The 26,921-nt window shown below is 41.6% G+C and overlaps 1 protein-coding gene across 4 annotated transcripts in view; it reads left to right on the top strand.

Annotated features, from left to right (window-relative positions):
• The first annotated feature begins 9,593 nt into the window (after window positions 1–9,593).
• ARMC2 (armadillo repeat containing 2) overlaps window positions 9,594–26,921 on the top strand; it is a 125,729-nt gene continuing 108,401 nt past the window's right edge. For 2 of the 4 annotated variants that reach the window (XM_053222392.1, XM_027057141.2), the window contains exons 1-3: window positions 9,594–9,830; window positions 18,208–18,468; window positions 18,948–19,020. In XM_053222392.1, coding sequence (XP_053078367.1) covers window positions 9,691–9,830; window positions 18,208–18,468; window positions 18,948–19,020 — 474 coding nt within the window. In that variant the 5' untranslated portion in view covers window positions 9,594–9,690. Of the gene's footprint in view, window positions 9,831–13,699; window positions 14,457–16,514; window positions 16,562–18,207; window positions 18,469–18,947; window positions 19,021–26,921 lie in introns of those variants that run through there. The other 2 variants (XM_027057142.2, XM_053222393.1) reach the window with 2 other exon arrangements.

Below are 26,921 nucleotides of genomic sequence, written 5' to 3'. Positions count from 1 at the left end.
ACCGCAGTGCCCTCCGTCTGGAGCTGCTCTAGGAGACCAGCTGGTACAAGATGCAGTCACATGGCTTAAGAACTTAAGCCACTTAGTGCAAAGCCTGGCAGTGCTTTAATGTGGGTGCTAGGCCGAGGCAGGAGGTGGTGCGTGGAGTGGTGAGCCAGGCTTGACTGGGGGCGTGGCCCCAGCAGCTTAAGAGGGACATAGGACCAGTGTGGGGCCTGGAACAGCTGCAGCCAATGGGCAGAGAGCAGCGGGGGGCCTGGTGGAGCCAGGGAGGGGGTCTCCACTCCCGATAGAAAATGAGTTGCTTTGAACACTGCTGTCTATGCCAAAAATTCCTTCTCTTCGTTTGAGTCTGAACTCCCCAAATCAAACATGGTTTAAAAACTGAAAAGTTTGTTTCTTTCTATACCCTAATAAGAACTGTGACACTGATATTAAAAAATATATATATAAGCCAATTATAACTCAATAAAGCTGAAAGTTTTAAAAATAAAATTAAAAAAAAAAACCCTGTGATTGACACACTGTTCATTTTAACAATCTCTGGGTGTGAACTTTGAAAACGTCAAGAAACAATAATTTCACTGAGGTTTTCAGTGCTGAAATCCACTTTTCTTGGTCAGTTAAGGCCAATCCACTGCTTTCCAAGTTCCAGACAGAAATTGTTTTATCCAGACTTCATCGTGGAATAATCATCCTGTTTATTTCCCGATTTCTATGTCCTCTACGTTGGCATCTAGGAGCCTTGCGGAAATGACATAGGAAGTGAGAATGAAGCAGCTTATTTTAAACTTTTTCTTTTGAGATCACTGTGGATTCACATGCAGTTGTAAGAAATAATACAGAGAGGTGCTGAGAAGTCCCACACACGCTTTGCTCAGCTTCCCCAAAGGTGCCCTTTTGCAGAACTACATAGCACAATATCACAGCCAGGATATTGACATGGATTCAGTCCATCACCATATTCAGATTTCCTCTGTTTCACGTGTGTGTGCGTATGTGTGTGTGTGTATTTAGTTCTATGAAATGTGTTTTGAGCTCTGATGAAGAAAAGTGTTTTGTGAGTGCACAAGTGATTATTATGAGGTTTTAATTTTTTTGTGGCTATTACTTTTGCATTCTTGGTAGATAATATTGTATATACCTATTTATCTAATACCTTTTGTCTGAATAGCATAAAGAATCATGACTATTCTCTTCCCAGAGAACATGTGTGCTTAATATCTTTAGCTCTTAAAGATGTTGCTATCAGAAGTCCAAACACGTTTGAGGCGACTGGGTGGCTCAGTCGGTTAAGTGTCTGACTTCGGCTCAGGTCATGATCTCAAACTCATGAGTTTGAGCCCAGCGTTGGGCTGACTCTTGGAGCCTGGAGCCTGTTTTGGATTCTGTGTCTCCCTCTCTCTTTGCCCCTCCCCCATTCACACTCTGTCTGTTTCTCAAAAATTAACAAACATTAAAGAAAAAAAAAAAAGAAGCCCAAATACTTTCAGTTAGATTTAGGACCTTCTGGGATTCCTCCTGTCTGAATATTTAAACCTCAAGCTGGACTCCATATTTCCTTGACCACCTGAATTCCCACAGTTAAATTACACTTTGTTTTCCTCTATTTAAATTTCCTTCTTGTCATATTGCCAAGAGAATACATTCTTGGGCTGATAACTCAATAGTGTGTAAGCATATTGTTTTAAGGGGAAAAAAAAAGCTAAATTTGCGAGCTCCAAGAAACGGCAAAATCCTGGGTGGCCCTCTCTAAGCCCACAGGGTCTCCACACTAGTTAGAGGGTTCCTTCTCAGGGCAACCCACTGCTGCCATCACCCAGGAGAAACAGGAGGCCTATCTCTCCTGGAGTCCCAAGCCCTGGGGGCTGAAGGCTCTGTAGGGTGGCCCCAGTACACAGGTGTTAGCATAGCATAAGAGTCTTGAGGAGCACACTACTGACAGGTCCGGTTCTTCTCTTCCCCTGCTCCCTCTCCATCAGTGCCTCCCATCACCCTGACTTTCTCCAGGGCAGCAGCCAGCCAGGCCACACCTTGGACCTCCTTTGGCTCTCACAACTGAGCCACCTCCCAAATCTCTAACCCTCAGTCCCCTCTCTGACTATAGCCTGTCCCATTCTGGAGAATTCTAGAGCTTGGCTGTCTCTTGTGGGTCATTTAGTTCAACCTCCATATCTCACAGGTGAGAAAACTGCAGCTATTAGGTGATGCGCCCACAGTCACCCAGCCAAATGACGGCAGAAGCAGCAGTTGAATTAAGGTCTCCTGACTCTCAGCTCAGGGCTCTTTCTACCAAAGCACACCTCTCACTGCCTGCCTCAAACCACCTTATCTGCTCTGGGCCCTGGTGTGGCCTCAGTCCTCCACCCTCTCCCAGACCTCACAGACCAGCATACTCCCCTCTCACTCTACTTCCCTGTGCAGCCCAGGCTTTCTGCCTTTACCCTCTGAGCCATCCCCAGTCCTAGGTACTGCTCTTCTTTCTGGGCTGTGGGGTGTTGTATAGAAAGCCACAGAAGTGTCTTGACTGGATCCACCATGAACTTGACCGGTGGAAAACAGGAGGCAGGAGGGAATGGGCAGATATATTTCATCTTCTTTGTCTCTCCTATGGACTACTCCAAGGTAAGTGCCTCCTTGCAATACTTCCAATGTTCCATGAACATCATGGCTGAGTGCCTGGGGTTTCGAAGAGAGAGGAACCATCCAAAGCCAAGGCACAAAGGTGGGGAGATGCAGGGAATGTCCAGGCAGTGGCAGTAGTCAGTCTGGCTGAGCACATGGTGTGTGTAGGGATATGGCCTTCAGAGTCAGACCAACTGGGCTTGACGCCTAGATCCACCATTTTTACTACCCATGTGACCTGAGCAGGTGAGGGCACTAAACCTCAATTCTCTTGCGTGTAAAGTGAGGATAATACTTGTGCTTTTAGTATTGAAAGATTTACTGGTTTAAAGTCATCAAAGCACCTAGCACAGGGTCTGTTAGAACCGTCAAAGTAATCCTAGTTATCATAATAAGGCAGAAGTATAGGCTGTAGTACAGATTGCAGAGGATCTGGGATTTAATTTGGCGGTCAACAGGCAGACACTGAGAGCTTGTGAGCAGAGACAGGCACATCCAGGAATGTGGTTCATGACAGTTACTTTGGTGGTGGAGTGAGAGAGGGGCAGAGAGAGAGCGGGAGACAGAAGTCTGAAGCAGGCTCCAGGCTCCAAGCTGCTAGCACAGAGCCAGATGTAGGGTGGCCTTGGAGCAGGTGGAGAATAGAGTGGGATCAACGGGGCCTAGTTGGAGAGTAGATCTAAAAAGTGCCCAAGACGGCAGTGAAACAGAAGGGAGGGATACCGAGGATAGCATGAGAGTTGGTGAGATCCATTCTTTCATCTCTGGTCATGCTGAGTCCTAATCTTTTTGCTCTGAAAGCCAAGGATTCTTTTTACATCCCTGCTTCTTCTTGGGTCCTGGCTGAGGCCCTCAGGTAGGAGAGCTCTGGTCTTCCCTAAGGCTGGGTTTCTCCATGCTGGCTGCTGCACATTCCAGCATTTTCCACGGCCCTAAAAACTGCAAAACCCATTCCCCTGTGCTCCCTTCTCCTGCAATGGAATCAGAACATCCGGGGTGCTGGGCAGAGATGGCTTTGGAAGCTCCCAGGGTAATTTAAATGGCAGCTAAGATTGAGCAGTGGTGAGACCAGGGACCATGGCCTCACTTTGGGAGTTAACACCAGACTAGGGTATCCGGCCTTGGTGTTACTTTCAGCTCTCTCCTTCCAATCAGAATGAGTAGCCTTCAAAATCTCTTATCAGGAGATACTCTTGGGGCACCTGGGTGGCTCAGTAGGTTAAGCTTCCAACTGTTGATTTTGGCTCAGGTCATGATCTCATGGTTCATGAGTTCAAGCCCCATGTTGGGCTCTGCGCTGGCAGTGAGGAGCCTGCTTGGGATTCTCTCTCTCTCCCTCCCTCTCTCTCAGCACTTCCTTTGCTTGTGTTCTGTCTCTCCCTCACAAAATACTAAATAATAAATAAAAAAAATAATAAAGTTAATTTAAAAATTAATTAAAAAAAAAAAAAAAGGAGACACTCTTCACTAGGTTAAGTTCACCCAGGCCATTGCAGCTGATGTCAGCATCTAACCCAACAGATGCTGGAAAGAACTCCCATTTGGTTCAGGTTGTGGCAGCAAAGTGTGCAGAGAAGATGGAATCCCCCAGGAGGCCCCAAACCCCAGGGGATGAACATTGACTGATGTAAATCAATCATAGTAATAGTGATCCATTCGTCTCTGGCAGGAGCTGGCACTGTGGGCATGTGACACAGTTCTGAACAGCAAGATGTAAGGACAACACAGCTAAGAGGCTTCTGGGAAAATTTTCCCTTCCCCCATGTAAAGAGATGTACATGGAGAGGGCCGTGCCCTGCCCCTACTCTGTCTTCCCTGTTTTGAGATGCTATCATGTGAGAATGCACAGCTTAGTCCTGCCACAGCCATCTTGTGACCATGTGGGGAGGCATTACTGATAGTTTTTAATGCCATCCCTGAGCTGCAGGAACAATACTGAAGCAGCCTGCTTTGAGATTTATTGTTTTTTTTTTCATTAAAAAAATTTTTTTAATGTTTATTTTTTGAGAGAGAGAGACAGAGTGTGAGCGAGGGAGGGGCAGACAGAGAGAAGCAGAGTGAGAGTGAGGGAGGGGCAGAGAAAGAGCGGGAGATAGAAGTCTGAAGCAGGCTCCAGGCTCCAAGCTGTTAGCACAGAGCCAGATGCAGGGCTTGAACTCATGAACCATAAAACCTTGACCTGAGCCAAAGTTGGATGCTTAACCGATTGAGCCACCCAGGCTCCCTGAGATTTATTGTTAAAATAATAAATGTCCTTGGTATTTAAGCTACTTTGGATGGGGCATTCTGTCATTTGCAGGCCCAAGCTCCCAGGCATGCTCACTTAGTAATCTTAGTAATCTAAGCAGTCTCACAGGTGAGGATGACCAAAAAAAAAAAAAAAAAAAAAAAAATAGCTGCTTTCTGGTCTTAGTAGGTCTCTTTCAACATATCAGTCGGCCATTTAAGATGAAGCAATTCAGACGTAAGACTCCTACTGACTCAGGGGCGCCTGAGCGGCTCAGTCCATTGAGCATCTTGATATTGGCTCAGTTCATGATCTCACGATCATGGGATCAAGCCCCGTGTGGGGCTCCACGCTGAGCATGGAGCCTGCTTGGGATTCTCTCCCTCCCTCTCTGCCCCTCCTCCCTGTGTGTCCACTCTCTCTTTCCTTCTTTCTCTCTCTCAAAATAAATAAATGAACTTAAGAAAAGACTGACTCCTACTGACTCAATCCCTGAAAACTAGAACACTCTCTCCTCCAATGAAATCCTAAGTAGTTAGAAATTCTTTGTAATAAACTGGTAATTAAATGAACCCTCATTCATTAGCATCCCCAGCAACAATTTGACTTGACTACTTCTGAGAACATGGCCTAGGGTGGTAGGGCTGCTCGGGTGGGAATGATGTGCTTAAAGGCAAAGTAACACTTAAGATGCACAGGTAAAAGCTGAGCCCCATTAAACAGAGAATTTTCATGTAGTTTTTTTTTCAGCTGATAAATTTTAGCACCACTCCACAGTCTTGTAGTTATGCAGTTCCACTGAAGTTAGTTAATTTTCATTGCATTGTAAATTTCCACCAAGTTGCATTTCAATGTATTTGTACCTTGAAATTTGTATGCAGAGATTGCACAGGCTATCAATTTGATGAACTCCTCACAGAAATTATGTGATAAATATAATTAAAGCTCCGAGATTCCATATTGACAACAGCAGAAAGTGTCTTGAAGTGAATGTTAGAGTTCTAAATTGGTGATTTTTATTCTATGCCAGAAGCAGTCCCCCCCCCCCACCCCCACCCTGGGAGTCCATCTCCGTTATGTCATAAAAATCACTGGGGGAATTGTGAGCATTAGGGAAGTATTTATTTAACATGCATCTTTTCAAGAATACACCTAATATATAAACCAAGACAAACTTACAGATATTAAATATGAGATGTGTGTGATGGACACTATAATATAAACTATAAAATCCACGGGTAGCCTGTGGATAAAAGCAGGAGTTCAATATCTTGTTGCATTTTTGCATCGTAGAGTGTGTAAGATAACATTACCCATCCCAACACCTGTGTAATTCTCATCTTAACTCAAAATCCAAAAGTCCAACAGGCATTTTCAAGTGAATGTAAAGATTCTTAAGTTCCTCTTGATCCCTATAGCCCTACACAGGATGTACTCAGAGATAAGTGAAAGGAGAAAATGAACAGCATATCTTAACTGTTTCAGCAGCCTAGGCACTACCTCTCAGTGCCTCTCAGAGGCGTCAGCCTGAAAAATTGCATTTATCTGTGTACGATGACAGGTGGCACATGGGACTGGGCATCAAAAACACCAGGTCTTAGGTCACTTTACTAGCTCTGTGGCAGTGGGCAGATCAGATCACTTACCTTCTCTGAACTTCAATTTTGGCCAGTTTCAAATTGGGATAAGAATCCCAGAACTAATCACCTCTCAGGCTAATTGTAAACTCCAAATAACGCAATGAAAATGAAATGCTTCAAATAGATGCAATTTGGAAATTATAAAATGCTTTATAAATGTCAGGTACTTACAGTTAATATTTTGTTTTCCCCTTTAATCTTTCTAAGGTGTAAAAAATAGCAATTTTGTGTCTAAAATAATTCCACTTGCAAATTTAATTATGTCAGATTCTGTTAAATAGCCATCAGGTAGCCATGTAGGAATAGCCAGGTCAGTATAACAGTCCATTGTTATGATAGCCTCAATATTTTCTCATGTCATGTCTTTCAGTGAGATAATCTGGGCAGCTTTATTGCTTTAAATAATTTCTTCCTAAAAGTCTTCCCTTGTCACTCTTTGCAATTGTTCTAATCTGTCTGGCAGACATTTTCCTGGCTATCTGAGTTGGCTGGCTTCAGGGTCCAGGAGTGAGCTTTCTTGTGTATTTTAGACCAAGACCCTGGGTGCAAAACCATAGTTAGCAATTGGCTGCACCACAGCTTTTTAAACTGCAGTTTCAGCTGAGATGGTAATTGAATAATCACCAGTCCCAAAGTAAAGGTAAGGCAGAGTCTCCATAGGGCAAGTTATAGGGAATTATATTGACTCCTTGGACCCAAGTGTCCAGGCTGAAGCTAAACATGAGAAGCTAGAGAATGTGCAGGGAGGATGGGTGAGGAAATTTCTTTGGAGAATAGTGTGGGGTGCCAACTCCTTCATCTCAAACCCAGTGTGAGGACTTCCCAGAGGGGTCTACAAGAGACTGCAGTTAGGTAGTCTAGAAGACTGGAGTCTGTCTTACTCTGGGAAAGCTAAAACTCCACCCTATGACAGCATGGGGGGCCACAGGAGGCTGCATTAGGATGTGCCTGCCCTCTCACTCTCAGAGTCACCAGGGAAAGAGATGTCTGTCGTTTTTCTTGGACAAGATGTGGTGCTGTCTTGGGACCCATCTCAAGGGGCTGGTGTAAACCCTGGATTTCTAGGGTCAGAGGAGGAGTTGTAAGCAAGCGGTGGATATCTCTGCATCCACCTGAAGAGTTCCCTTGGAGAGAGATCTTCATTAATGGGAAACTATGAAGAACCCAGGAGTGACCTGCATGGGCTGCTTTAATCGTAGCCCAGGCACAGCAAGCTCAAGGCTATTCAAATCCAGGAAGAAATGCTCCATCTCCTGGCTTCTCTTCTCCCCACTTCCTGCTCACCTCCGTCCAGGTGGTGTCTTTTTTTCTTTATGTGTATTTATTTATTTATTTTAAGAGAGAGAGAGAGAGAGAGAGAGAGAGAGCAGGGGAGGGGCACAAAGAGAGGGAAAGAGAGAATCCCATGCAGGCTCCACGCTGTTAGTGCTAAGCCAGATGCCAATCGTGAGATTGTGACCTGAGCCAAGATCAAGAGCCAGACAGACAATCACCTGAATAAGCCACCCAGGGACCTCCACCCAGGTTGGGTCTTAAAGTAGCCTCTAGTGAATGGGGGAGTGGAGCCTAAGCCAATTGCATCCCTGCTGGGAAAGTCATCTGGAGACCCGTTACTGGAGAGGGGAATGAAGGGGGCGACTATCAGGTATCTAAAAATGAGCAGAAAATACAAGGACTTGACCCAACTTTCCATGTGGGGTCAGGGGAAGATAACCAACACTGAATATATCTTAAAACAGCTGTGAGACACAAAAATATAGTTGCATTTTAATTACATGTCACAAGTTGTGAATTCAAAACATTAGATATGGTTTTATATTAAGTAGTCAAAGTTCCCTTTGCACAATGGAGTCCAGTGGCCAGTAAAAGGGAGTTGATGATGTGATGTCATGTTGACTCACTGGAAAAAAATTCCAACCCGGAAGAACACAAATACTTCGCTTCAGATCTTAAAATTACCCAACCAACTATGTGTGTATTGTCTGCTATGTGTAAAGTCCTGTTGGATACTTTGAAGAATACTTACACTCCTTTAGTTTTCAGTTAGTATTTCCCAGCTAGCATGATGCCTTACACATAATATGCACTCAAGAATATTTTCAATTTAATTATTCTTTACAAGACACTTAGCACCAAGGCATGTGGCATTTTTTATGTTGACAACACTTCAGCTGAAAAATCCCCATACTTATAAAACGCAGTGCAAACCTGAATGGAGTGATTATGATCTCACTTGTATTTAACACTGTAAATAAAGTGTTGCTGAATAGTCTAAATAGGAGAGAACAGAATTTAAACCAAAAACATATAAATGGGGTACTTTTTGCCAATCAAAGGTAATGGCGCAATAAGAACAAAAAAATGTTTGCCTATGGGAAGCCAAGACTTGAATCTATCACTGTCACTCACTACACCCTGGAACCCTATTTTGTCTCCTGTGAATGGGGACACCAGGCTTGCTAGGTCAGAGTGGCAGGGACGCTTCAAAAGAAAATATACAGTAAAACACCCTCTGTAAACTCTAAAGCGCTGCATCCATGCAAGGGCTTAAAAATAGCTAACAGTTCAACATTCATTCCTTGCCACGTGCATAGCGCTTTGTATCTATTTTCTCATTCAGTCTTGCCACAGCCACAAGACCTAGCTAGGTACTCCTAATTCCTTTCATTTTACACATGAGGAAACTGAGAGGTTAAGCAACTAGTTCAAGTCTATACAGCCCTGCAACTTGAATGAGTATACCCTGACTCTTAACCCTAAAGCACTAAGCTGCCATCCTGCATATTGTTACTTAATAGTGGTGCTGAGTTCTCGTAGGGTCTCAACAAATGTGGTTCCTAAGCTGCTAATTTAAAAGGTAACTCCTCGCCACCCGTCTTCCAGGGCGATGCAGCGCACTCCCCACTCGCAGCTCTTGCCCAGGATCCTCCCGCCAACGCACAGACCCGCCAGAGCCTCAGCATTTCTACGCATGCGCGGGGAAGGGCGGGGGCGGTGGGGGAGGGGTGGGTGTTGTGGGTGACCCGCGCAGGCCCAGTGGCCGAGCGACGCCGGGAGACCTCCCAGTCTTGCCTCTCCGGGCCCCGCCCCGCCCCACCCCACGCCGCTCCGCCCCGCCCCGCCCCACCCTGCCCGCGCCTTCGCGGCAGACGCTGCCTCGGGAGAGCTCAAGGATGAGCTGAGCCTCCGCAGCTGTTAATGTCACCAGCGCTAATCACAGGGACTTTGGGGCTGGCCGGAAGCCCCCTTCCCTGCGCCCACTCCCAGTTCATTTCCTGTCCCGTTCCGCCCGCCCAGCAGCGACCTGGCTCAGCAGGCAGGCGGCCCAGGCGCCCCGGGTAGGTAGTTTGTGTACGGTTACCATGGAGACGCTGGCAGGCCTAGTGGAGCGGGCGGGCTAGCGGGCCGGGAGGAGGGTGGGCTGGCAGGCAGGGTGACCACGCTGTACCCTGGCCTGAACCCGTGGAGGAGGGGGCATTGCCGGGAGTGGGGAAGCTGCTGTCCGCACGGGAGGTGAGGCGTCCCTCGTGGGTTCACCGGGGACCTCTCCTGCCCTGGTCCGCCTTTCTGCCCCCAATGTGGGGAGAGAGGCCCTGTGTATGCTCTCGGGGTCGGTTGGCGGCTGTCCTTATGTCTTCTGTACACTGCTCATTTAGCTAAGTGCATGGCGCTTAACAGAAGCTTGGAAATACTTGTTGGATGCCAGAGTGGTAAACCAAGGGGCTTTGTCTAGACAGCGACCTCGCCACCGTCACACAGATTGTACCCTTTTAGGCAACAGATAAGGAGGGCCCCAATAAATAAATAAAGGTGTGTGTAACAATATACAGTAAACTATATCGTATGTACATATAATGCCTCGTATTATCAGTTCCCACGACTATCACAGCAGGCCTTCCATCCCTAGAATTGTTTTAACTTGGTAGAAAAGCAAGTAGCACTCTGTTTGTATCCTGTTTTGTGAATCTACAAAACTGATTAGTTGTTGATTTGGCCTACCTGATATTCGATAAAATACCTATTAAAAATTCTCCCTTTTCATAAAAAAAACACTCCTCATTTAAACTTGAACTTGTGAAATTTATGGAAACACTGAAGAAACATCATTTACTTTCATTTTGCCATTTCTTATTTTAAATGCATTTTTTTTTTATTCATGGGAGAATTCTTATTGTATCCTTTTATGATATAGTGCCTGGGTAGTAGTTAACTTTTCCTTAAGGGCCAGGCACCATGCTAAAGCACTTTACATGAATTATGTCATTTAGTTATCAGAACAATCCTATGAGGCAATCAATTATTGTCACCATCGTCATTTTACAGATGAGGAAAAGGAAGCTTAGAGTCATTACAATCCTTGCCAAGGTCACCTAGCTGTGAATTGCCAGAGAGTATTTGGGCCCCTGTTCGAGCACTGCACTTTAACCACTACCCCTCTGGGTGCTCAGATCAACAGAAAAGTATTTCAAAATCATGGAAAGGGTCTTGAGTACAGATGGCCCTGACTCACAGTGGTTCAACTTAAAAATTTTCAGCTTTACAACGGTGTGAAAGCAATATATATTCAGTAGAAACCATACTTTGAATTTTGATCTTTTCCCAGGCTTGCACTATGTTCTACGATACTCTCTTGTGATGCTGGGTAGTGGCAGCCAGTGGTAGCCCTCCAGCCAGCCATGAAATCATGAGGGTAAATGATTGATACACTTACAACCATCCTGTACTCATACTGCCATTCTGGTTTTTACTTTCAGCATAGTACTCAATAAATTACATGAGCCCTTCAACACTCATTCTAAAATAGGCTTTGTGCTAGACCATTTTGCCCAACTGGGGGCTAATGTAAGTATTCCTGAGCATGTTTAGGCTGTGCTGTCCTATGATGTGCAGTAGGTTAGGTGTATTGAATGAATTTTCAACTTAATGATATTTTCAACTCACGACGGGTTTTTCAGGATGTCACTCTATTAGAAATTGAGGATGATCTGCATTTGATTTGCAAGGAATAGAGGGGTGGAGATGGTCAGCCTTTCTCTTGTCGCCAACATCTTGATAGTGCAGTGCTGCGTTTAGCAAGAAGGCTCTGGTTCAGGTGACTACTGGCAGCAAAGGTAAAGACAGGTCTTTATAATGAACTATGAATTTTTACAAATAATGACTCTGAAATGTTCCCCCAATGAGTGAGAAATATTTTGTTAAAAATGAAGGTCTCCAGCTTCAAGTATCCTACTGCTGGTGGTGTTCATCCTCTAGGGATCCTATGGACGTCGTAAACTCAGGACAATGATGCAAGACAGAACGCAACCTTTTTCTTCTTTCCCTTCAAAGTCTACTCCTGTTTTCTTTTAAAAAAAGATCCCCTTGCCCTCTGATCCCACCCCCTCAGGTTTGCATAAAGTGTCACCTCTGGCTCCTTCCTGACACCAAATCCTATTAGTTCTTCTGTTCTTGTTGTCCCTCACTTATTCTTGTCTCTCTTCTTCCCTTTGTTTTGCCTTTACTCCTTTATCTCAGGCTTTCCATGCTGCATTCACAGATCACCCCATTTATCAAGTCTTACTCCATGCCAGGCAACTTGAAGTAAAGGCAAGGAAGGAAAAGGGGACTGAATTTGATCTCATATCACCACATGGCATCAAGAATCAGATACCATTTGAGATAAAGTCCCATATGCCTTTCTAATCCATTGTAACAAATGTCTCCAATGAAAGAAGCCATATTGCCTTCAGCTGGATATTTCTTAGATCTATATTTGAAAATGGAGTTCAGCGATTCTACGAGTGTTGACCTCCACACCTTCAGCTGTGCCTCACATAAAGAATTGTGGCTCAGAGTCTGGTGAGGCAGCACCAGGAGCACAGTGGGAGGGTGTACTGATAGAGGCCAACCAGTGACCTTGCAGAGTATGGAGGAGGAACACCTAACTGAGGCTGGAGGAGGGGGAGAGGCATGTCCAGGAATGCTTCCTTGAGGACCTCTAAGAGTTAGTTGGCTGATTACACAAGAACTACCTGACTTTGTCCCTTCTAGTCTTTTTCCTTTTCATCCTACCCACCCCTGCCGGATCACATCATGCCTCAAAATCTATTAATTAGTTTGCTCAGCAGCTTTTATTTATTTTTTGACCTGCTATTCCATTCTCTCTCTGGTCCAACTCCAGTTTATATTTCCAGAGCTCATTCTTGTCCAGCACACACCCCATATGTTCTTGGCACTCTGCCTTGGCTCACCCATTGACTTTCCTGGAAATTCCTTCTCTACTGCAGCCCTGATATCAGCCATTGCCTCATGCTTCAAATTCAGCATTTTTCAGAACCCAGCTCAAGGACCAGCTCCTCCAGGAAGTCTCCCTGACACCTTCTCCCAGTCAGAAATCCCTTCCTTTTTTTGTAATAACATGGGAGTTATCTCAGTTTTTTTCATTGACCCCATCAGCTTCTACATTGTATTAAGATTATTTGGAAGCAGGGCTGACATTTAACTTGTACACTCCAAGAAAGCTGCTCCTGTTGTGAAAATATTGGCATGTCTCTATATTGGTGCATAAATAGCTGTAGCCCCAGGGCCTCTGACTGCCCTGCTCCTCCCACCCCATCTCATGAGTAACAGTTTGAATATCATCTCTGGGCATATGTCATAGCTTTTGTACTATTGTCTAAGACTCCCTCCCTCACAGAACTGCTGTAGGGATTAACTGAGAGGATGTACTCGAGACTGTTTAGCATAGTGCTTGGTATTTAATCCATACTAACTGAATGGATTTGTTCCAATTGTTAGGAGAATTTTTATAAAGTTAAAATTTCTGTGATACTATTGCCTTCTAGTTCAGGTGTACTTTACTATAAAAAGACAAGCTTTCAAACTCTGAGTGATTGTTGAAGTTGGCAAAAATCCTCTTTGATAAGAATTTGTAATTTAACAAATATAAAGAAAAAAAATACTTCCCTACCCCCCAAAAACAAACTTCTTTTTTTTTTTAATTTTTTTTTCAACGTTTATTTTTGGGACAGAGAGAGACAGAGCATGAACGGGGGAGGGGCAGAGAGAGAGGGAGACACAGAATCAGAAACAGGCTCCAGGCTCTGAGCCATCAGCCCAGAGCCCGACGCGGGGCTCGAACTCACCGATCGCGAGATCGTGACCTGGCTGAAGTCGGACGCTTAACTGACTGCGCCACCCAGGTGCCCCAACAAACTTCTAACTCAGTTCACTTATATCACTGAACATTTCCATATTTGATTTAATGACATATTAACATTAATATAATAATAATAGATTAACTGTGTAGATCTTACATTATTGAAACTGCTTCTCACAATGTAACTGTTAAGGTTTGGGAGGAGGAGAAAGGAAGAGGGAGAGAGAAAGTTGTGTTAGAATTAGTGGTAAAATTTATGTACACAAATATTTTTAAGCCCATTGTCTATATTATTTCCTCCAATATTTAATCAATTTAAATTCCTGTGTGCCCAAATAAAGTACAAAATTGTTAGCATTTGATCTGAGTAAATATTCCTGCTTCCTTACTCCAAGAAAGAATATAGTTTTCCATGCAAACTAAAATACAGAACCTCAGTCAGGAATGATGGTCCATTATCACTCATCCAAAGCACTTTCTCTAATCTTTATTGTTAGCCAGATTACCTTTGATATTGCTAGACTTATTAGTGCTATGTGGGTCCAAAGGAATCACAAACCTGATTTGGGCTCTGGGGGACACCTGTTCATTATATAGAACTTCTTCTCACTGAGTGGTATACTTTCTTTACTGAAGTGGGCCTTTTAAAAAGTGATATGGCCACTTGAATTAGATGTGATGAGACTGAATTTATATTATTTTGCATCCAGAAAGAATACAGGTATGTCCTACTTCTGAAGATTCATGTTATATCACTTTGCTTTTATGCAAGACCTGCATTAGGGCTTTCTTTGTAAAAGTGAAAATCCTCTTCAGATTTCTACTGGTGAGTGAAAACAGGTTATTAATGTAGGTCTTTTGTAAAAGCAAACTGGCAGAAAGTGGGGAATACGGTACGCTTTACGCCATTTCAGCTTACCAGAGTTTTCATAGGAATGCTCTACTTTTCGATAGCAGGGGAAACGTGTATATATGGCTCTATAAAAAACACTTTAGCGGTGCCTGGGTGGCTCAATCAGATAAGCATCCGACTTTGGTTCAGGTCATGATCTCATGACTTGTGGGTTGGAGCCCCGTGTCGGGCTCTGTGCTGACATCTCAGAGCCTGGAGCCTGCTTTGGATTCTGTCGCTGTCTCTCTCTGCCCCTCCCCTGCTCATGCTCGGTCTTTCTTTCTGTCAAAAATAAATAAACATTTAAAAAATTAAAAAACACTTTATACATATTTTTAATAATTAACATTGAATATTTTAAAAAGAAACAGGCAATCATATCAGAAGCATTAGAAGTAAAATGTACTTGGCCTGTCAGTTTTTTGTGTTTTATTTTTAAACTTTTTTTATTTAAGAGAGAGAGTGAGCATGAGTGGGGGAGGGGCAGAGGGAGAGAGAGTGCGAATCCCAAGCAGGATCCGTGCCATCAGGGCAGAGCCCCATGTGGGGCTCAATCATATGACCCCGGGATCATGACCTGAGCCAAAATCAAGAGTTGGATGCTTAACTGACTGAGCCATCCAGGTGCCCCTGGCCTGTCATAGTTTTTTTTAGTTGTATTAATGTACATGATTTTGGAGACTTTGCTTAAATTCAAAATCCTAGATCAAAAATTCCTAGAATATGACTGCTTAAAGTAATTTTTTACTGTTTTACCTCACTGGGCCTTTCCATATGAAAGGAATGGCATATTGTTTGTGGTTTTCATCATGCTCTTTTCCTCAAAAACTTTTAGGGTAGGGCCTGGGTAGAATGAAACACATGTTCTTGTTGTCTGTTGTTATATAACAACTTAATGTATACAATCATAATATAGTAAATCCTCTTTACTTGTCTAAGGAATCATCTGTTGACTCTACTTATGGAAATGAAGTCTTTTTAGTTTCCTTGGGCATATGTCACAAAAAATTTTTTCTTTTTTGCAGAAGTTATTCTAAAATGGGACACTGAAATATAGGAATAATTTCCAGTCCTCTTTCTCCTTAGAGATGTAACATTTTCAGGACATCTGAGTTGTTACTGTTTTTTTTTTTTAATGAACACCCATTACCATATACTAATTAGAGTTATGTTTTTAAAATCCCTTTTTAAAGTTTAGAGCTGTAGAGGTGTCTTGCCATGTTAACCAGACCTCCATGGGGACACATCAGCATTTAAGAAGGATCTGCATTCTCAGGGTGTCTGGGTGGCTCAGTCAGTTAAGCATCCAACTCACAGAATCTGAAGCAGGCTCCAGTCCCCAGCTGTTAGCACAGAGCCTGACACAGGGCTCAAACCCACGAGCTGTGAGATCATGACCTGAGCTGGAGTCGGATGCTTAACCGACTGAGGCACCCAGACACCCCAAGCATCCAAATCTTAATCTCAGCTCAGGTCTTGATCTCAGGGTCTTGGGTTCAAGCCCCGTGTTGGGCTCCATGCTGGGCATGGAGCCTACTAAAAAAAAAAAAAAAAAAAAAAAAAAAGAAGGATCTGCATTCTCATTGCCCTTGGACATGACTTTAACTCCTTAACTGAGAGAGTGAGCCTGGAAAAGGATATTTGATATTGATATTTAGCATTTATTCATCTAAGACACTATCTCAAATTGAAGGGGACTTGAATCAATTCATTCAAATACATCAGGGGCAAAGGTGGGGCAGAAACTTAACCTGAGTTTACAAACTACATTTAGAAAAGCAAATATAGCTTGGAAATAGGACTCATCTGCCTAAATCTAACCTTATACTAGCAATTTGTGTGGAGGACAGTGGGGGGGAAGGAAACTTTAGTTAAAATTTTAACAGATCCCCCCAGTGTTGTTGTTGTTGTTGTTTTAACATATTAGAGAATGTGAGATGATTTTCTCTTCCTAGTCTGTCTTCTTTCACGATCTATTGTCTTTCTCTCCAGGTTTAGCTTTCATCTTGACTCTCTTCCTTGAACATCATTTCCCTCGAGTAAGTATATTCCCATAGGCATAACTGTGCACATCAACCTATATTTTTGAAAGCTTTTTTTCCACCCTGATCTTGTAACTGTAACTGTCTGGTAGATTTTTAATTAAAAAATGTTTGTGACTTTTTCTAGTTTAGTTATAGAGGAATGGCTTAAGCATGTGTGGATGAGTTTAAGTACTCCTTTCTTTCTTTTTTTCTTATATTTTAACTTTATTTTTTAAAATGTACATCCAAATTAGTTAGTATATAGTGAAACAATGATTTCAGGAGTAGATTCCTTAGTGCCCCTTATCCATTTAGCCCATGCCTCCTCCCACATCCCCTCCAGCAACCCTCAGTTTGTTCTCCATATTTATGAGTCTCTTGTTTTGTCCCCCTCCCTGTTTTTATATTATTTTTGTTTCCCTTCCCTTATGTTCATCTGTTTTGTCTCTTAAAGTCCTCATATGAGTGAAGTCATAGGATTTTTGTCTTTCTCTGACTGACTAATTTCACTTAGCATAATACCCTCTAGTTCCATCCATGTAGTTGCAAATGGCAAGGTTTCATTCTTTTTGATTGCCGAGTAATACTCCATTGTATATATATACCATTTCTTTATCCATTCATCCATCAATGGACATTTGGGCTCTTTCCATACTTTGGCTATTGTTAATAGTGCTGCTGCAAACATGGGGGTGCATGTGTCCCTTCAAAACAGCACACCTGTATCCCTTGGATAAATGCCTAGTAGTGCAGTTGCTGAGTCGTAGGGTAGTTCTATTTTTAGTTTTCTGAGGAACCTCCATCCTGTTTTCCAGAGTGGCTGCAGCAGCTTGCATTCCCACCAACAATGCAAAAGAGATCCTCTTTCTCCGCATCCTCGCCAACATCTGTTGTTGCCTGAGTTGTTAATGTTAGCCATTCTGACAGGTGTCAGGTGGTATCTCATCGTGATTTTGATTTGTATTTCCCTGATGATGAGTGATGTTGAGCATTTTTTCATGTGTTGGTTGGCCATCTGGATGTCTTCTTTGGAGAAGTGTCTATTCATGTCTTTTGCCCATTTCTTCACTGGATTATTTGTTTTTTGGGTGTTGAGTTTGATAAGTTCTTTGTAGATTTTGGATACTAACCCTTTATCTGATATGTCATTTGCAAATATCTTCTCCCATTCTGTCAGTTGCCTTTTAGTTTTGCTGATTATTTCCTTCGCTGTGCAGAAGCTTTTTATTTTGATGAGGTTCCAATAGTTCATTTTGCTTTTGTTTCCCTTGCCTCTGGAGACGTGTTGAGTAAGAAATTGCTGCAGGCAAGATCAAAGAGGTTTTTGTCTGCTTTCTTCTCTAGGATTTTGATGGCTTCCTGTCTTACACTGAGGTCTTTCATCCATTTTGAGTTTATTTTTGTGTATGGTGTAAGAAAGTGGTCCAGGTTCATTCTTCTGCATGTTGCTGTCCAGTTTTCCCAGCACCACTTGCTGAAGAGACTGTCTTTATTCCATTGGATATTCTTTCCTGCTTTGTCAAAGATTAGTTCCCATACATTTGTGGGTCCATTTCTGGGTTCTTTATTCTATTCCATTGATCTGAGTGTCTGTTCTTGTAAGCACTCCTTTCTAAAGTCCTGGATGAAAACAGTTAATATTTTGTACCATATGTTTGCAGAGTGTGGTGTCTACCTGAAGAACATTTTATTTTAAAAGGAAAGATGCTATCTCCAAATGATAAAAAGTTAGAAAAGCTGGATCCATTTTATCGACCTTCTATGTCCAAGCAGAAGACCAGTGCAGAGATCATAAGTGAAGCACGAAATGCATTAAGAACAGTTAGGACCCAACGACCATTTACACCACGGGAAGACCAAAGAAAGCTATTTGGGCCTGCATCTTCAAGAACACCAGAAAATAGACCTCCTTCCTCCTTTAGGTAATGACATTTCTCTTGCCTGTACACTTGGATATGTAAGCTACCAGATGACATTTTCCCTTAATTCTAGTTATGGATAGTTGCTTTCTAAAGTTGGATGTCTGCTAATTGCACCTCTTGTATCTATTCAAGATTCCTAAATATTAAGTCCAGACCTCGGGTCCCAGAAGTTGCTTTGGTTTAAAATGGTAAATAGTGGTTGTCATAGCAAATCTGTAAAGCAATATGAACAAAGCTTTTTTAAAAAATCACTGTATACATTTCTTCTCTTCATTATTCGGTAACTTTTAATCCCCCTAAAAGTAATGAAAAGACTTACTAATAAAATGTTCTAAGTACTGTGATTTTTTTTAAATTGCTTCTTCCTCAAGGCTTATGCATTAAATGCTTTTACTTGTTTTGGGCTAAAGTTAACTAACATATACTAGAAATAAATGATTCTTCACAAACTAATATTTCTGTTCCATCTCCTCTGCTAGCCTCCATGCATCCAGTTTTGAGTCATCTGATACCAGACCTATCTCCAGTGCTCGTCTCAGTCCGCTAGAGCTTGTGAGTACTTTATATTTAAGTGCTGTGAAATGTAATTGGCCCAAAATACTTGGAATCAGTACCTATATATGCTAAGAAAAGGATCACATAGACCTAAGTATACTAATAATTTAATATGAAAGCAATTTATTTTTTTTCAAATATATTTCATGTCTAATGAAACACTTCTATTATTTATCTATAATTTCATAATAAAGAAGAATTTAGAAATATACAGTGACCTGGCAAACAGAATGTTTTGCAACATTTTTTTGTTTTTCACAATTTTTGGGGTTTTTTAAAGTTATGCATGTATATTATTTTTAATAGTTATGTATACAAATAAATTATATGTATATGTACATAAAGTTTCAAAGATTTGTTACCCAAAACATTCCAGTGGTCTCCTGTCCTCTTATTCTTCATTTTATCCTTCCCATTGGTTCTCACTTTAAACTCTTTTAGCACATTCTTTTGGTATATACATCCAAAATTTTAAATAACAGTGTCTTGCTCCTCTCTGGCTTATGAGATTGAGGAATTATCTAATGACTTCTCACTAAGGAAGATGAAGATTTAACTCTTGTCTGTCCTCCCACACATCATTACAACACATTCATCTTTTCTGTCCCCACTGCTACTCTCAATATAGATACATCATAATTTTGGTTAATCTCTTTTCTCTATGATTATAACTGTTTATAACTGAGCCTTGAACTATTGATGATTACTTCTCCTTCCCTGTACCACTTTTTGTTTTCCCTGGTATTAATAATTGCCTTGCTTTTTTAGTTTTGTATTATTACCATTTCAACCCTAAACTCTTCTCCAAGATCTAAATCTCCTTCATATATCCAGGTACATGAGGTATTTTATTGATTAATCTCTTTGGAGAACTTTCCCCACTTTCTCTCAGACCATTTACACTGGGCACCTGGCACACATGTAGCTCTCCTTCTTGTGATAGCTTTCTTGTTTCCTGTATCCCAGATTTTTCTCTGTCTTGATTTGCTTTTGGAATACTTGCTCCAGTAGCTTCTAGAGAAAGAGTGTATGGGAAGTACATTATTTGAGACCTTGATGGCTGTTTTTGCTCTCTAGAAGTTTGTAAGATTTTTCTCTTTGTTTCCAGTGTTCTGAAATTCCATGACAATGGACCTTTGTATTAGTCTGTCTGTCATGATGGGTATTCTCAATGGAATCTCATGCCCTTCAACTCTGGGAAAGGTCCTTAAATTATTTTGGTGTCTCTTCCCCTCTTTTTTGTTCTGTTTGCTCTTTCTGGAATTTATTATTCCAATATAGGATTCCCTGGACTTGTACTTTAATTTTCTTTTCTTTTTTTAAATTTTTATTTCCCTTCTCTTTTTGGAAGAGACTTTATCTTCTAATCTTTTTGTTGAGTTCTTTTCATTTCTGCTATCATATTTTAAAAATATTTATTTTTAATTTTCCAGAAGCTTTTCCCCACTCTTAAGTTTTTTTCTTTTTTAAAAAAAATTTTTTTAATGTTTATTCATTTTTGAGAGAGAGAGCCAGAGCATGAGTGGGGGAGGGGCAGAGAGAGAGGGAGACTCAGAAACCGACGCGGGGTCCAGGCTCTGAGCTGTCAGCACAGAGCCTAATGTGGGGCTCGAACTCACAAACCACAAGATCATGACCTGAGCTGAAGTTGGAAGTTTACCTGACTGAGCCACCCAAGTGCCCCGGTTATCTTTTCATATGTATATATGTATGTATGTGTATATATACATACATATATATATGTATGTGTGTGTATATACACACACACAAACACACACATACATATACATATATGTATACATATATATATACATGTATATAGTATTCTTGTGTTTCATGGTTGTATCATCTTGTCTGAGTATATTAGTGATAATTTTGGTTTTTGAATTGTTTCCTTCTCCCTTTAAAATTTTTGCTGTTTGTGTGTGTGCATGCATCTTAAACAAGAGAAATTTATTTTCTCACAGTTCTGAAGATTAGAAGTCCAAGATCAAGGTGGCAGTAGGGCTGATTTCTACTGAGGCCTTTCTCCTTGGCTTGTAGATGGCCATCTTCTCCCTGTGTCTTTACATGGTTTTCCCTCTGTGTCTCTGTTGCATTTTTATGTTTATTTTGCTCTCTGTTTTTCATATCAGAGGCTCTCCCCTGATAGCTCATGCTGCTTGTTTGGCTGCTCTTATTTGGAAGTAGAAGCATGTGGAATGGGTTGATCAACCGGTAGGTGATACCTACTCATATCAGGGAAGTTTAGCTGGGCTGTGTTGTTTGTGAAAGCCCCAATGGTGGTAACTTTAGGAATTTTCTTGTGGCTAGTTTATTGGAAGTATCTCAGAATATCTTCCAAGCTCTTGCCTACAGGATAAAAGCTGGTTGCTAACCTGTTTTTGCAAGAACCAGCTGGAGGACGAAGGTAGGAATGTCTACCATTCAGTAGGTAAATATTCAGTTAATATCTATGTTTATAATAAGTACCCTGACACTCAACTCTGGAAGGCAGCTATGCTTAGCACTATACCACCAATGCCCGCTGTGACACTCAACTCTGTATGATTAGCCTGATGTATGATTAGCGTGTTTTACCTTCTCTACAGAACAAATCTCCCATCCATGTGGCCTGACTTCATGGAACTGGGAGGGAAGGAGTTACACAGATTTTTACCCAGTCCCCCTTATTTCAGTCACCTCCCCTTATAGCCCTGCTGCATAAGTACCTGGTGATACCAGTCCTTTAGACTTTCATGGAATTGGGGTGTTAGTCAAGCTACTTTTTTTTCTAAAGTTTTATTTATTTTTGAGAGAGAATGAATAGGGGAGAGGCAGAGAGAGGGAGAGAGAGAATCCCAAGCAGGCTCTGTGCTATCAGCGTGGAGACCAATGCGGGGCTCAAACTCATGAACCTTGAGATCATGACCTGGGCCGAAATCAGGAGTTGGAGGCTCAACCAGCTGAACCACCCAGGCGCCCCTGCTTCTCAATTTTTATTACTATGCATGTATGCATATTTGTGTGTGTTTGTTTTTGATGAACTATTTGTGGGGGTTTTTTGCTGAACTATTTGAAAGCAAGTTGCAGATCTTTTAAGACTTCATCCATAAAAGTTTAATTTGCATGTCATGTGAACAAGGACAGTCTCCTACATCACCACCACATTATCATCACAGCTCAGAAAATTAACATTACTCGGTAGTATCATTTAATGCACAGTCCATGTCCAAATGACCCCAACTGTCTCAAAATGTATCTTATATTCTTATGCTTGTTCTTATATTGCAGATGGCAAAAATAGGGTTCCAAAATAGTAAGCATGAACCGATATGCAATAAATATTTCTGCAGCCATTTATTTATATGTAGTTTCTTACACTTACAGTCTTGGAGACCACTTGGGTTCTGGGCCAGCTACAACAAGAGGGAACCCCTGTTTGGCAGCCCAATGGGTCCACCTTATCATAAAGTGGCTCTCTATTTTATGATTCTGTCATTGGACTCCTATGAATTGTTTTTAACATTCTGTAGCTTTGGGTGATTCACTCAATAGGCCTATTGTTTTCCAAAAATTTCTAGTTGTAGAGTTAACCTGGTCCTTGTTACACTGGTACAGTCTTTGGACTGCAGGATTGGATGCTAGACAAATATGGACATTTGCCTCTGTTTCGGGTCATTATAATTTCATTATATTTTAGGGTCACTATATTTCTTTACTGCAGAATGGCTAGGTGCTATGTACAAAGTAAAAGTGGACTCAGAAGTCCCCATGTCAAGTAAAATAGCTCTTTTAGTTTAAAATCTTTTTGTTATAGCAAACTATGTGAGGGTCTTAAGTATATTTCATTTTAAACATAATTAAAGTTTGGAGCCCCCAGTCAAAAAAATACTAAAAGTGAACTTATGCTATTGCCCCTCCACCTTCTTTCCTCTTTTCCATCTCACCCCTGAGAGAACCTCTACTCTGGGGACTACTATCCTGGCAAAGTGGGGAAGTAGGAATGGAGGAGGAAGGAGTGGGGAAAAAGGAGGCAGCTGGAGGCTGGGGCTGGGGTAGCTCACAGATAAGGGGCTCACTTGTGGAAAGAATCTGTGAAGATCTAACCAACAGAACCTCAGTACTTTCTGGCTCTAGGTTCCTTTCTCAGGCTAGTTTGGCTTTTAATGATGCCTTGACTATCAGTCAATCGAGGAAGAGGGACCAAGAAAGCAACCCATTCCAGCTCCTACATTTAACAAATCGGCTCTACTTCTTTGAGCGTAAATGTTTCCCTTCTCCCTGTTTCAACCCCCCCCCCCCCCCCCGATCTGGCCTGTGCTCCTCCCACTGCCCATCTTCCTGCAGGTGGTGGACTGTCTCTACTCAGGGGCACTCTGGCTCCTGACCATCCAGGCCTTGACTGCCCATTAGCACTTGTAATCCTATAAGACAGGAAGTAAACATGTATACCTACTTGCTATATCAGTATGCCCTGGTACCCCTGTTTTCTTTCATAGCAGCGCCCCACGTTCCCACGACAACTCGACATGTGGGGCTGCTGGGTGGTGGTTGTTATGGCTGCTTTCATTCTGCTCCCCTGGTTATAGCTGGTGTTCAGATTTATATTTACACAGGAACAGCTGCTGTCTTATTTTGGATTGTATAAAGTAGGAAAAGAGATGTGGGCCTGTGCATAAATAGGAAGTTTTGTCTTTCATCATTATTGTCAAAACTGAATTCTCTTGTGTTTCCTAAACTTACAAAGTCTAGTTGTTTAAACCCCAAGTGTTTTTTTATTAAACTTTTTATTGCCACACTAAAAAGACACAGATCATGAGTGCAGCTTGATAAATTTACACAGACTCAACATACTCTGTAACAGCATTCAGAAAGGAAAAATAGATCATTACCAGCATCCCAGAAACTGCCTCCCTAGGGTGAATATTGTCTTGATTAATCACAGCATAGATTAACTTGAGCTATTTTTAAAATATTTTATAGGAACCATGCTCCAATTATTTGACAAGGAAAACAATGTGGTTTATTTTTAAAAGAAAGGACTTGGGGGGCGCCTGGTTGGCTCAGTCGGTTGGGCGTCCGACTTCGGCTCAGGTCATGATCTCACGGTCCGTGAGTTCCAGCCCCGCATCGGGCTCTGTGCTGATGGCTCAGAGCCTGGAGCCTGTTTCAGATTCTGTGTCTCCCTCTCTCTCTGACCCTCCCCCGTTCATGCTCTGTCTCTCTCTGTCTCAAAAATAAATAAACATTAAAAAAAAAATTAAACAAAAAAAAAAAGAATGGACTTGGAATCCCATATATACCTTGGGGATAGGGGAGATCCAGGGTAAGAAAAAGAATGAGAATGAGAATGTCAAAGCAATGTTCTTTCTGTCACCATTTCTGAATGGGAACATTACAACAGTGAATCACATGCTCAGAGTGACAGAGGAGCCCAGCGTACCTGTGGAGAAAATCATAGTAATAGAGGTGCACATACAGTTACCACATCCAAGGGTTATAGGCTTGAAGGAATTGTTTTAACAGCTTTACCGAAGTATAATTTATCTACAATTGTATCAAGACTCGGAGTTTTCCAGAGAAAAAGACCAGTAGATAGATAGATAGATAGATAGATAGATAGATAGACAGACAGACAGACAGACAGACACACACACACACACACACACACACACACACACACAGATAGATGTATAGAAAGAGATTTATTTTGAGGGATTGGTTCACATGATTAAGGAGCCTGAGAAGTCCCCCTCGGTCTGCCGTCTGCAAGCTGGAGGCCCAGGAAAGCCAGTGGCCTAATTCCAGTCAAAGCCTAAAGGCCTGAAAAACTGGGAGGGGTGGGCTGGGGGGAGAGGGTAGCAGGTAGCCAGTGGTGTGAGTCCCCATCCGAATGTGAAGGCTCAAGAACTAGAAGTATTGGTGTCCAAGGGGAAAAAGATGGATGTTCCTGCTGAAGCAGAAAGGGCAAAAACACCCTTCTTCATTTCCAGGAATTTTTAATATTTGCTTTCTAACTTTAAGAGGTCTTGTGTGTGTGTGTGTGTGTGTGTGTGTGTGTGTGTGTGTGTGTTTTGTTGCTCTGCAAATTAAATCATAGCAACTTCCTGAGGTGGGATATGGCAGACTCCCCTTCCTGTAGAATAGGGGAGACCCTGCCTTTCCATCTGGTGGTCCAGAGGAGCCATGCCAAAAATTGGTCAAGGCCCACGATACTGGGAGAAAAGTCAAGGCCAGGCAGATTCCTTAAATGTTCTAGGAATTTTGTCTTTTTCGATTGGGTTATTCTATGAAAATTCTTTATTTCTTCAACAAACTCTAGAAGTTTGAACAGCCAGAACAGAGCTTAAAATCTGACTTTCTCAGTGTCCTTGATTATATTCAAGTCACTGGTTAGTGTCATGACACACAAAGTGACTGAGGTGAGGTTCTCAAGTGAAAATTTCAACTTACTTACATTGTTCTCTGAAATTCTAAAATAAAGTGAATCTTATAAGAAAAAAAGTTCTTTTACTGTTTTGCTTCATAAAAGCCAGTTTGCTCTACAAAGTGGAAGAACATTTTGTAGAACCTAGCAGGATAGAAATTGATGTCTTGTTCAGTGGTTTTCCCTTGAAGAACTAAAAACACTTACATGATTACTTATACTTTAAGTAGTCCAGTGAGGTATATGTTTAAATGGGGTACATGATTTTAGTTAAGGACAACAGTCAAATGGGACTCATTTTTCACTATACAATGACTAATTTTGCACTAGGAAAATGATCTCTTTTATCAAGGGGCAGTTAAAGGGATTTATCTTGCCATGCAGAGATAATTGAGTTATTTTCCTTTGGATAAAAATTAGCTTTGCATATTTTCCCTTTTTATAAGATCTTTTACTTAGTACCCAAAACATTTATAACTGTTAGGGCATCTATCAAAGAAGTCATCTACTTTATTTACATTATTATTAATTGGCAGACTTCTCAATCTTTGTTTCAGATTCAGGGTACCTGCAGAGCACTGGCATTCTGAGATAAGAAAACCTCCTATCTACATTCAATATTGACATTATCCTTATATACTTCACCTTTCATAAAGCTCTTATTTTCCTGTATTATATTTTTTGCTTTTTTTGTTACTATTAGTTTCATGACCTAAGTGGCATTCTTATGAATATTTTGTAACAATTAGACTAAACAGTAAAGGGACTATTACGTAAATATAGCATAATTTATACAGACAAATGAGTGTTACCCCTTCAGAAGAGACCCCTCTGAATTCAAAATCTTTTTTTCCAGCCAAGTTGTGTCAGAGGCTAGGGCCTTGACTTTTGAGACTTAAAAGTAACTTGGAACCAAATCTGGTTAATAAAGGGTGAGCAACTTACATAGGGAAGGGAGCTTCATTTCTTGAGTTTCCATAGAGGGAATTGTATGTATGTCAGCGTCCCTGAAAGAAGAGTCCTCCTATCTCCATTTGGTAGCTGGGCAAGTTCAGAGAAAGGAATGGCCTGCCCAAGTTCACTCCACTACTAGTAAATCGACTGCACTCCAGTTTGGGTTTGATCTCAGAGTCATTTACTCTTCCCCTATATTAGGCTGATTATTTTATTTACCTTTAGAGAAGGTTTATTTACCTTCTTTATTTAAAGCCGCTTTATTTACCTTTAGAGAAGACACACTTCTCTAAAGTCATGAAGCTAATATTTTTCTATCTGGCTTATGGGTTGATTCTAATTGCAAATGAATGAAATGATACAAAAAAAATATTTTGAAAAATATCATCAGTGTTGAAAGAAGCAACTTATTGGAAGGAGAAGTCTAATATAGATGTCGAGGTTCTATTAATGTATACGAGAAAATGAGTGTTGGGAATTATGTGCCATGTATGATAGATAACCTCACTCATTTTTCCAAATTATCTGACTTACA

The sequence above is a fragment of the Acinonyx jubatus genome, chromosome B2 (assembly GCF_027475565.1).
Source record: "Acinonyx jubatus isolate Ajub_Pintada_27869175 chromosome B2, VMU_Ajub_asm_v1.0, whole genome shotgun sequence".
Lineage (NCBI taxonomy): Eukaryota > Metazoa > Chordata > Mammalia > Carnivora > Felidae > Acinonyx > Acinonyx jubatus.
This window is presented reverse-complemented; position numbering and strand designations above follow the sequence as displayed.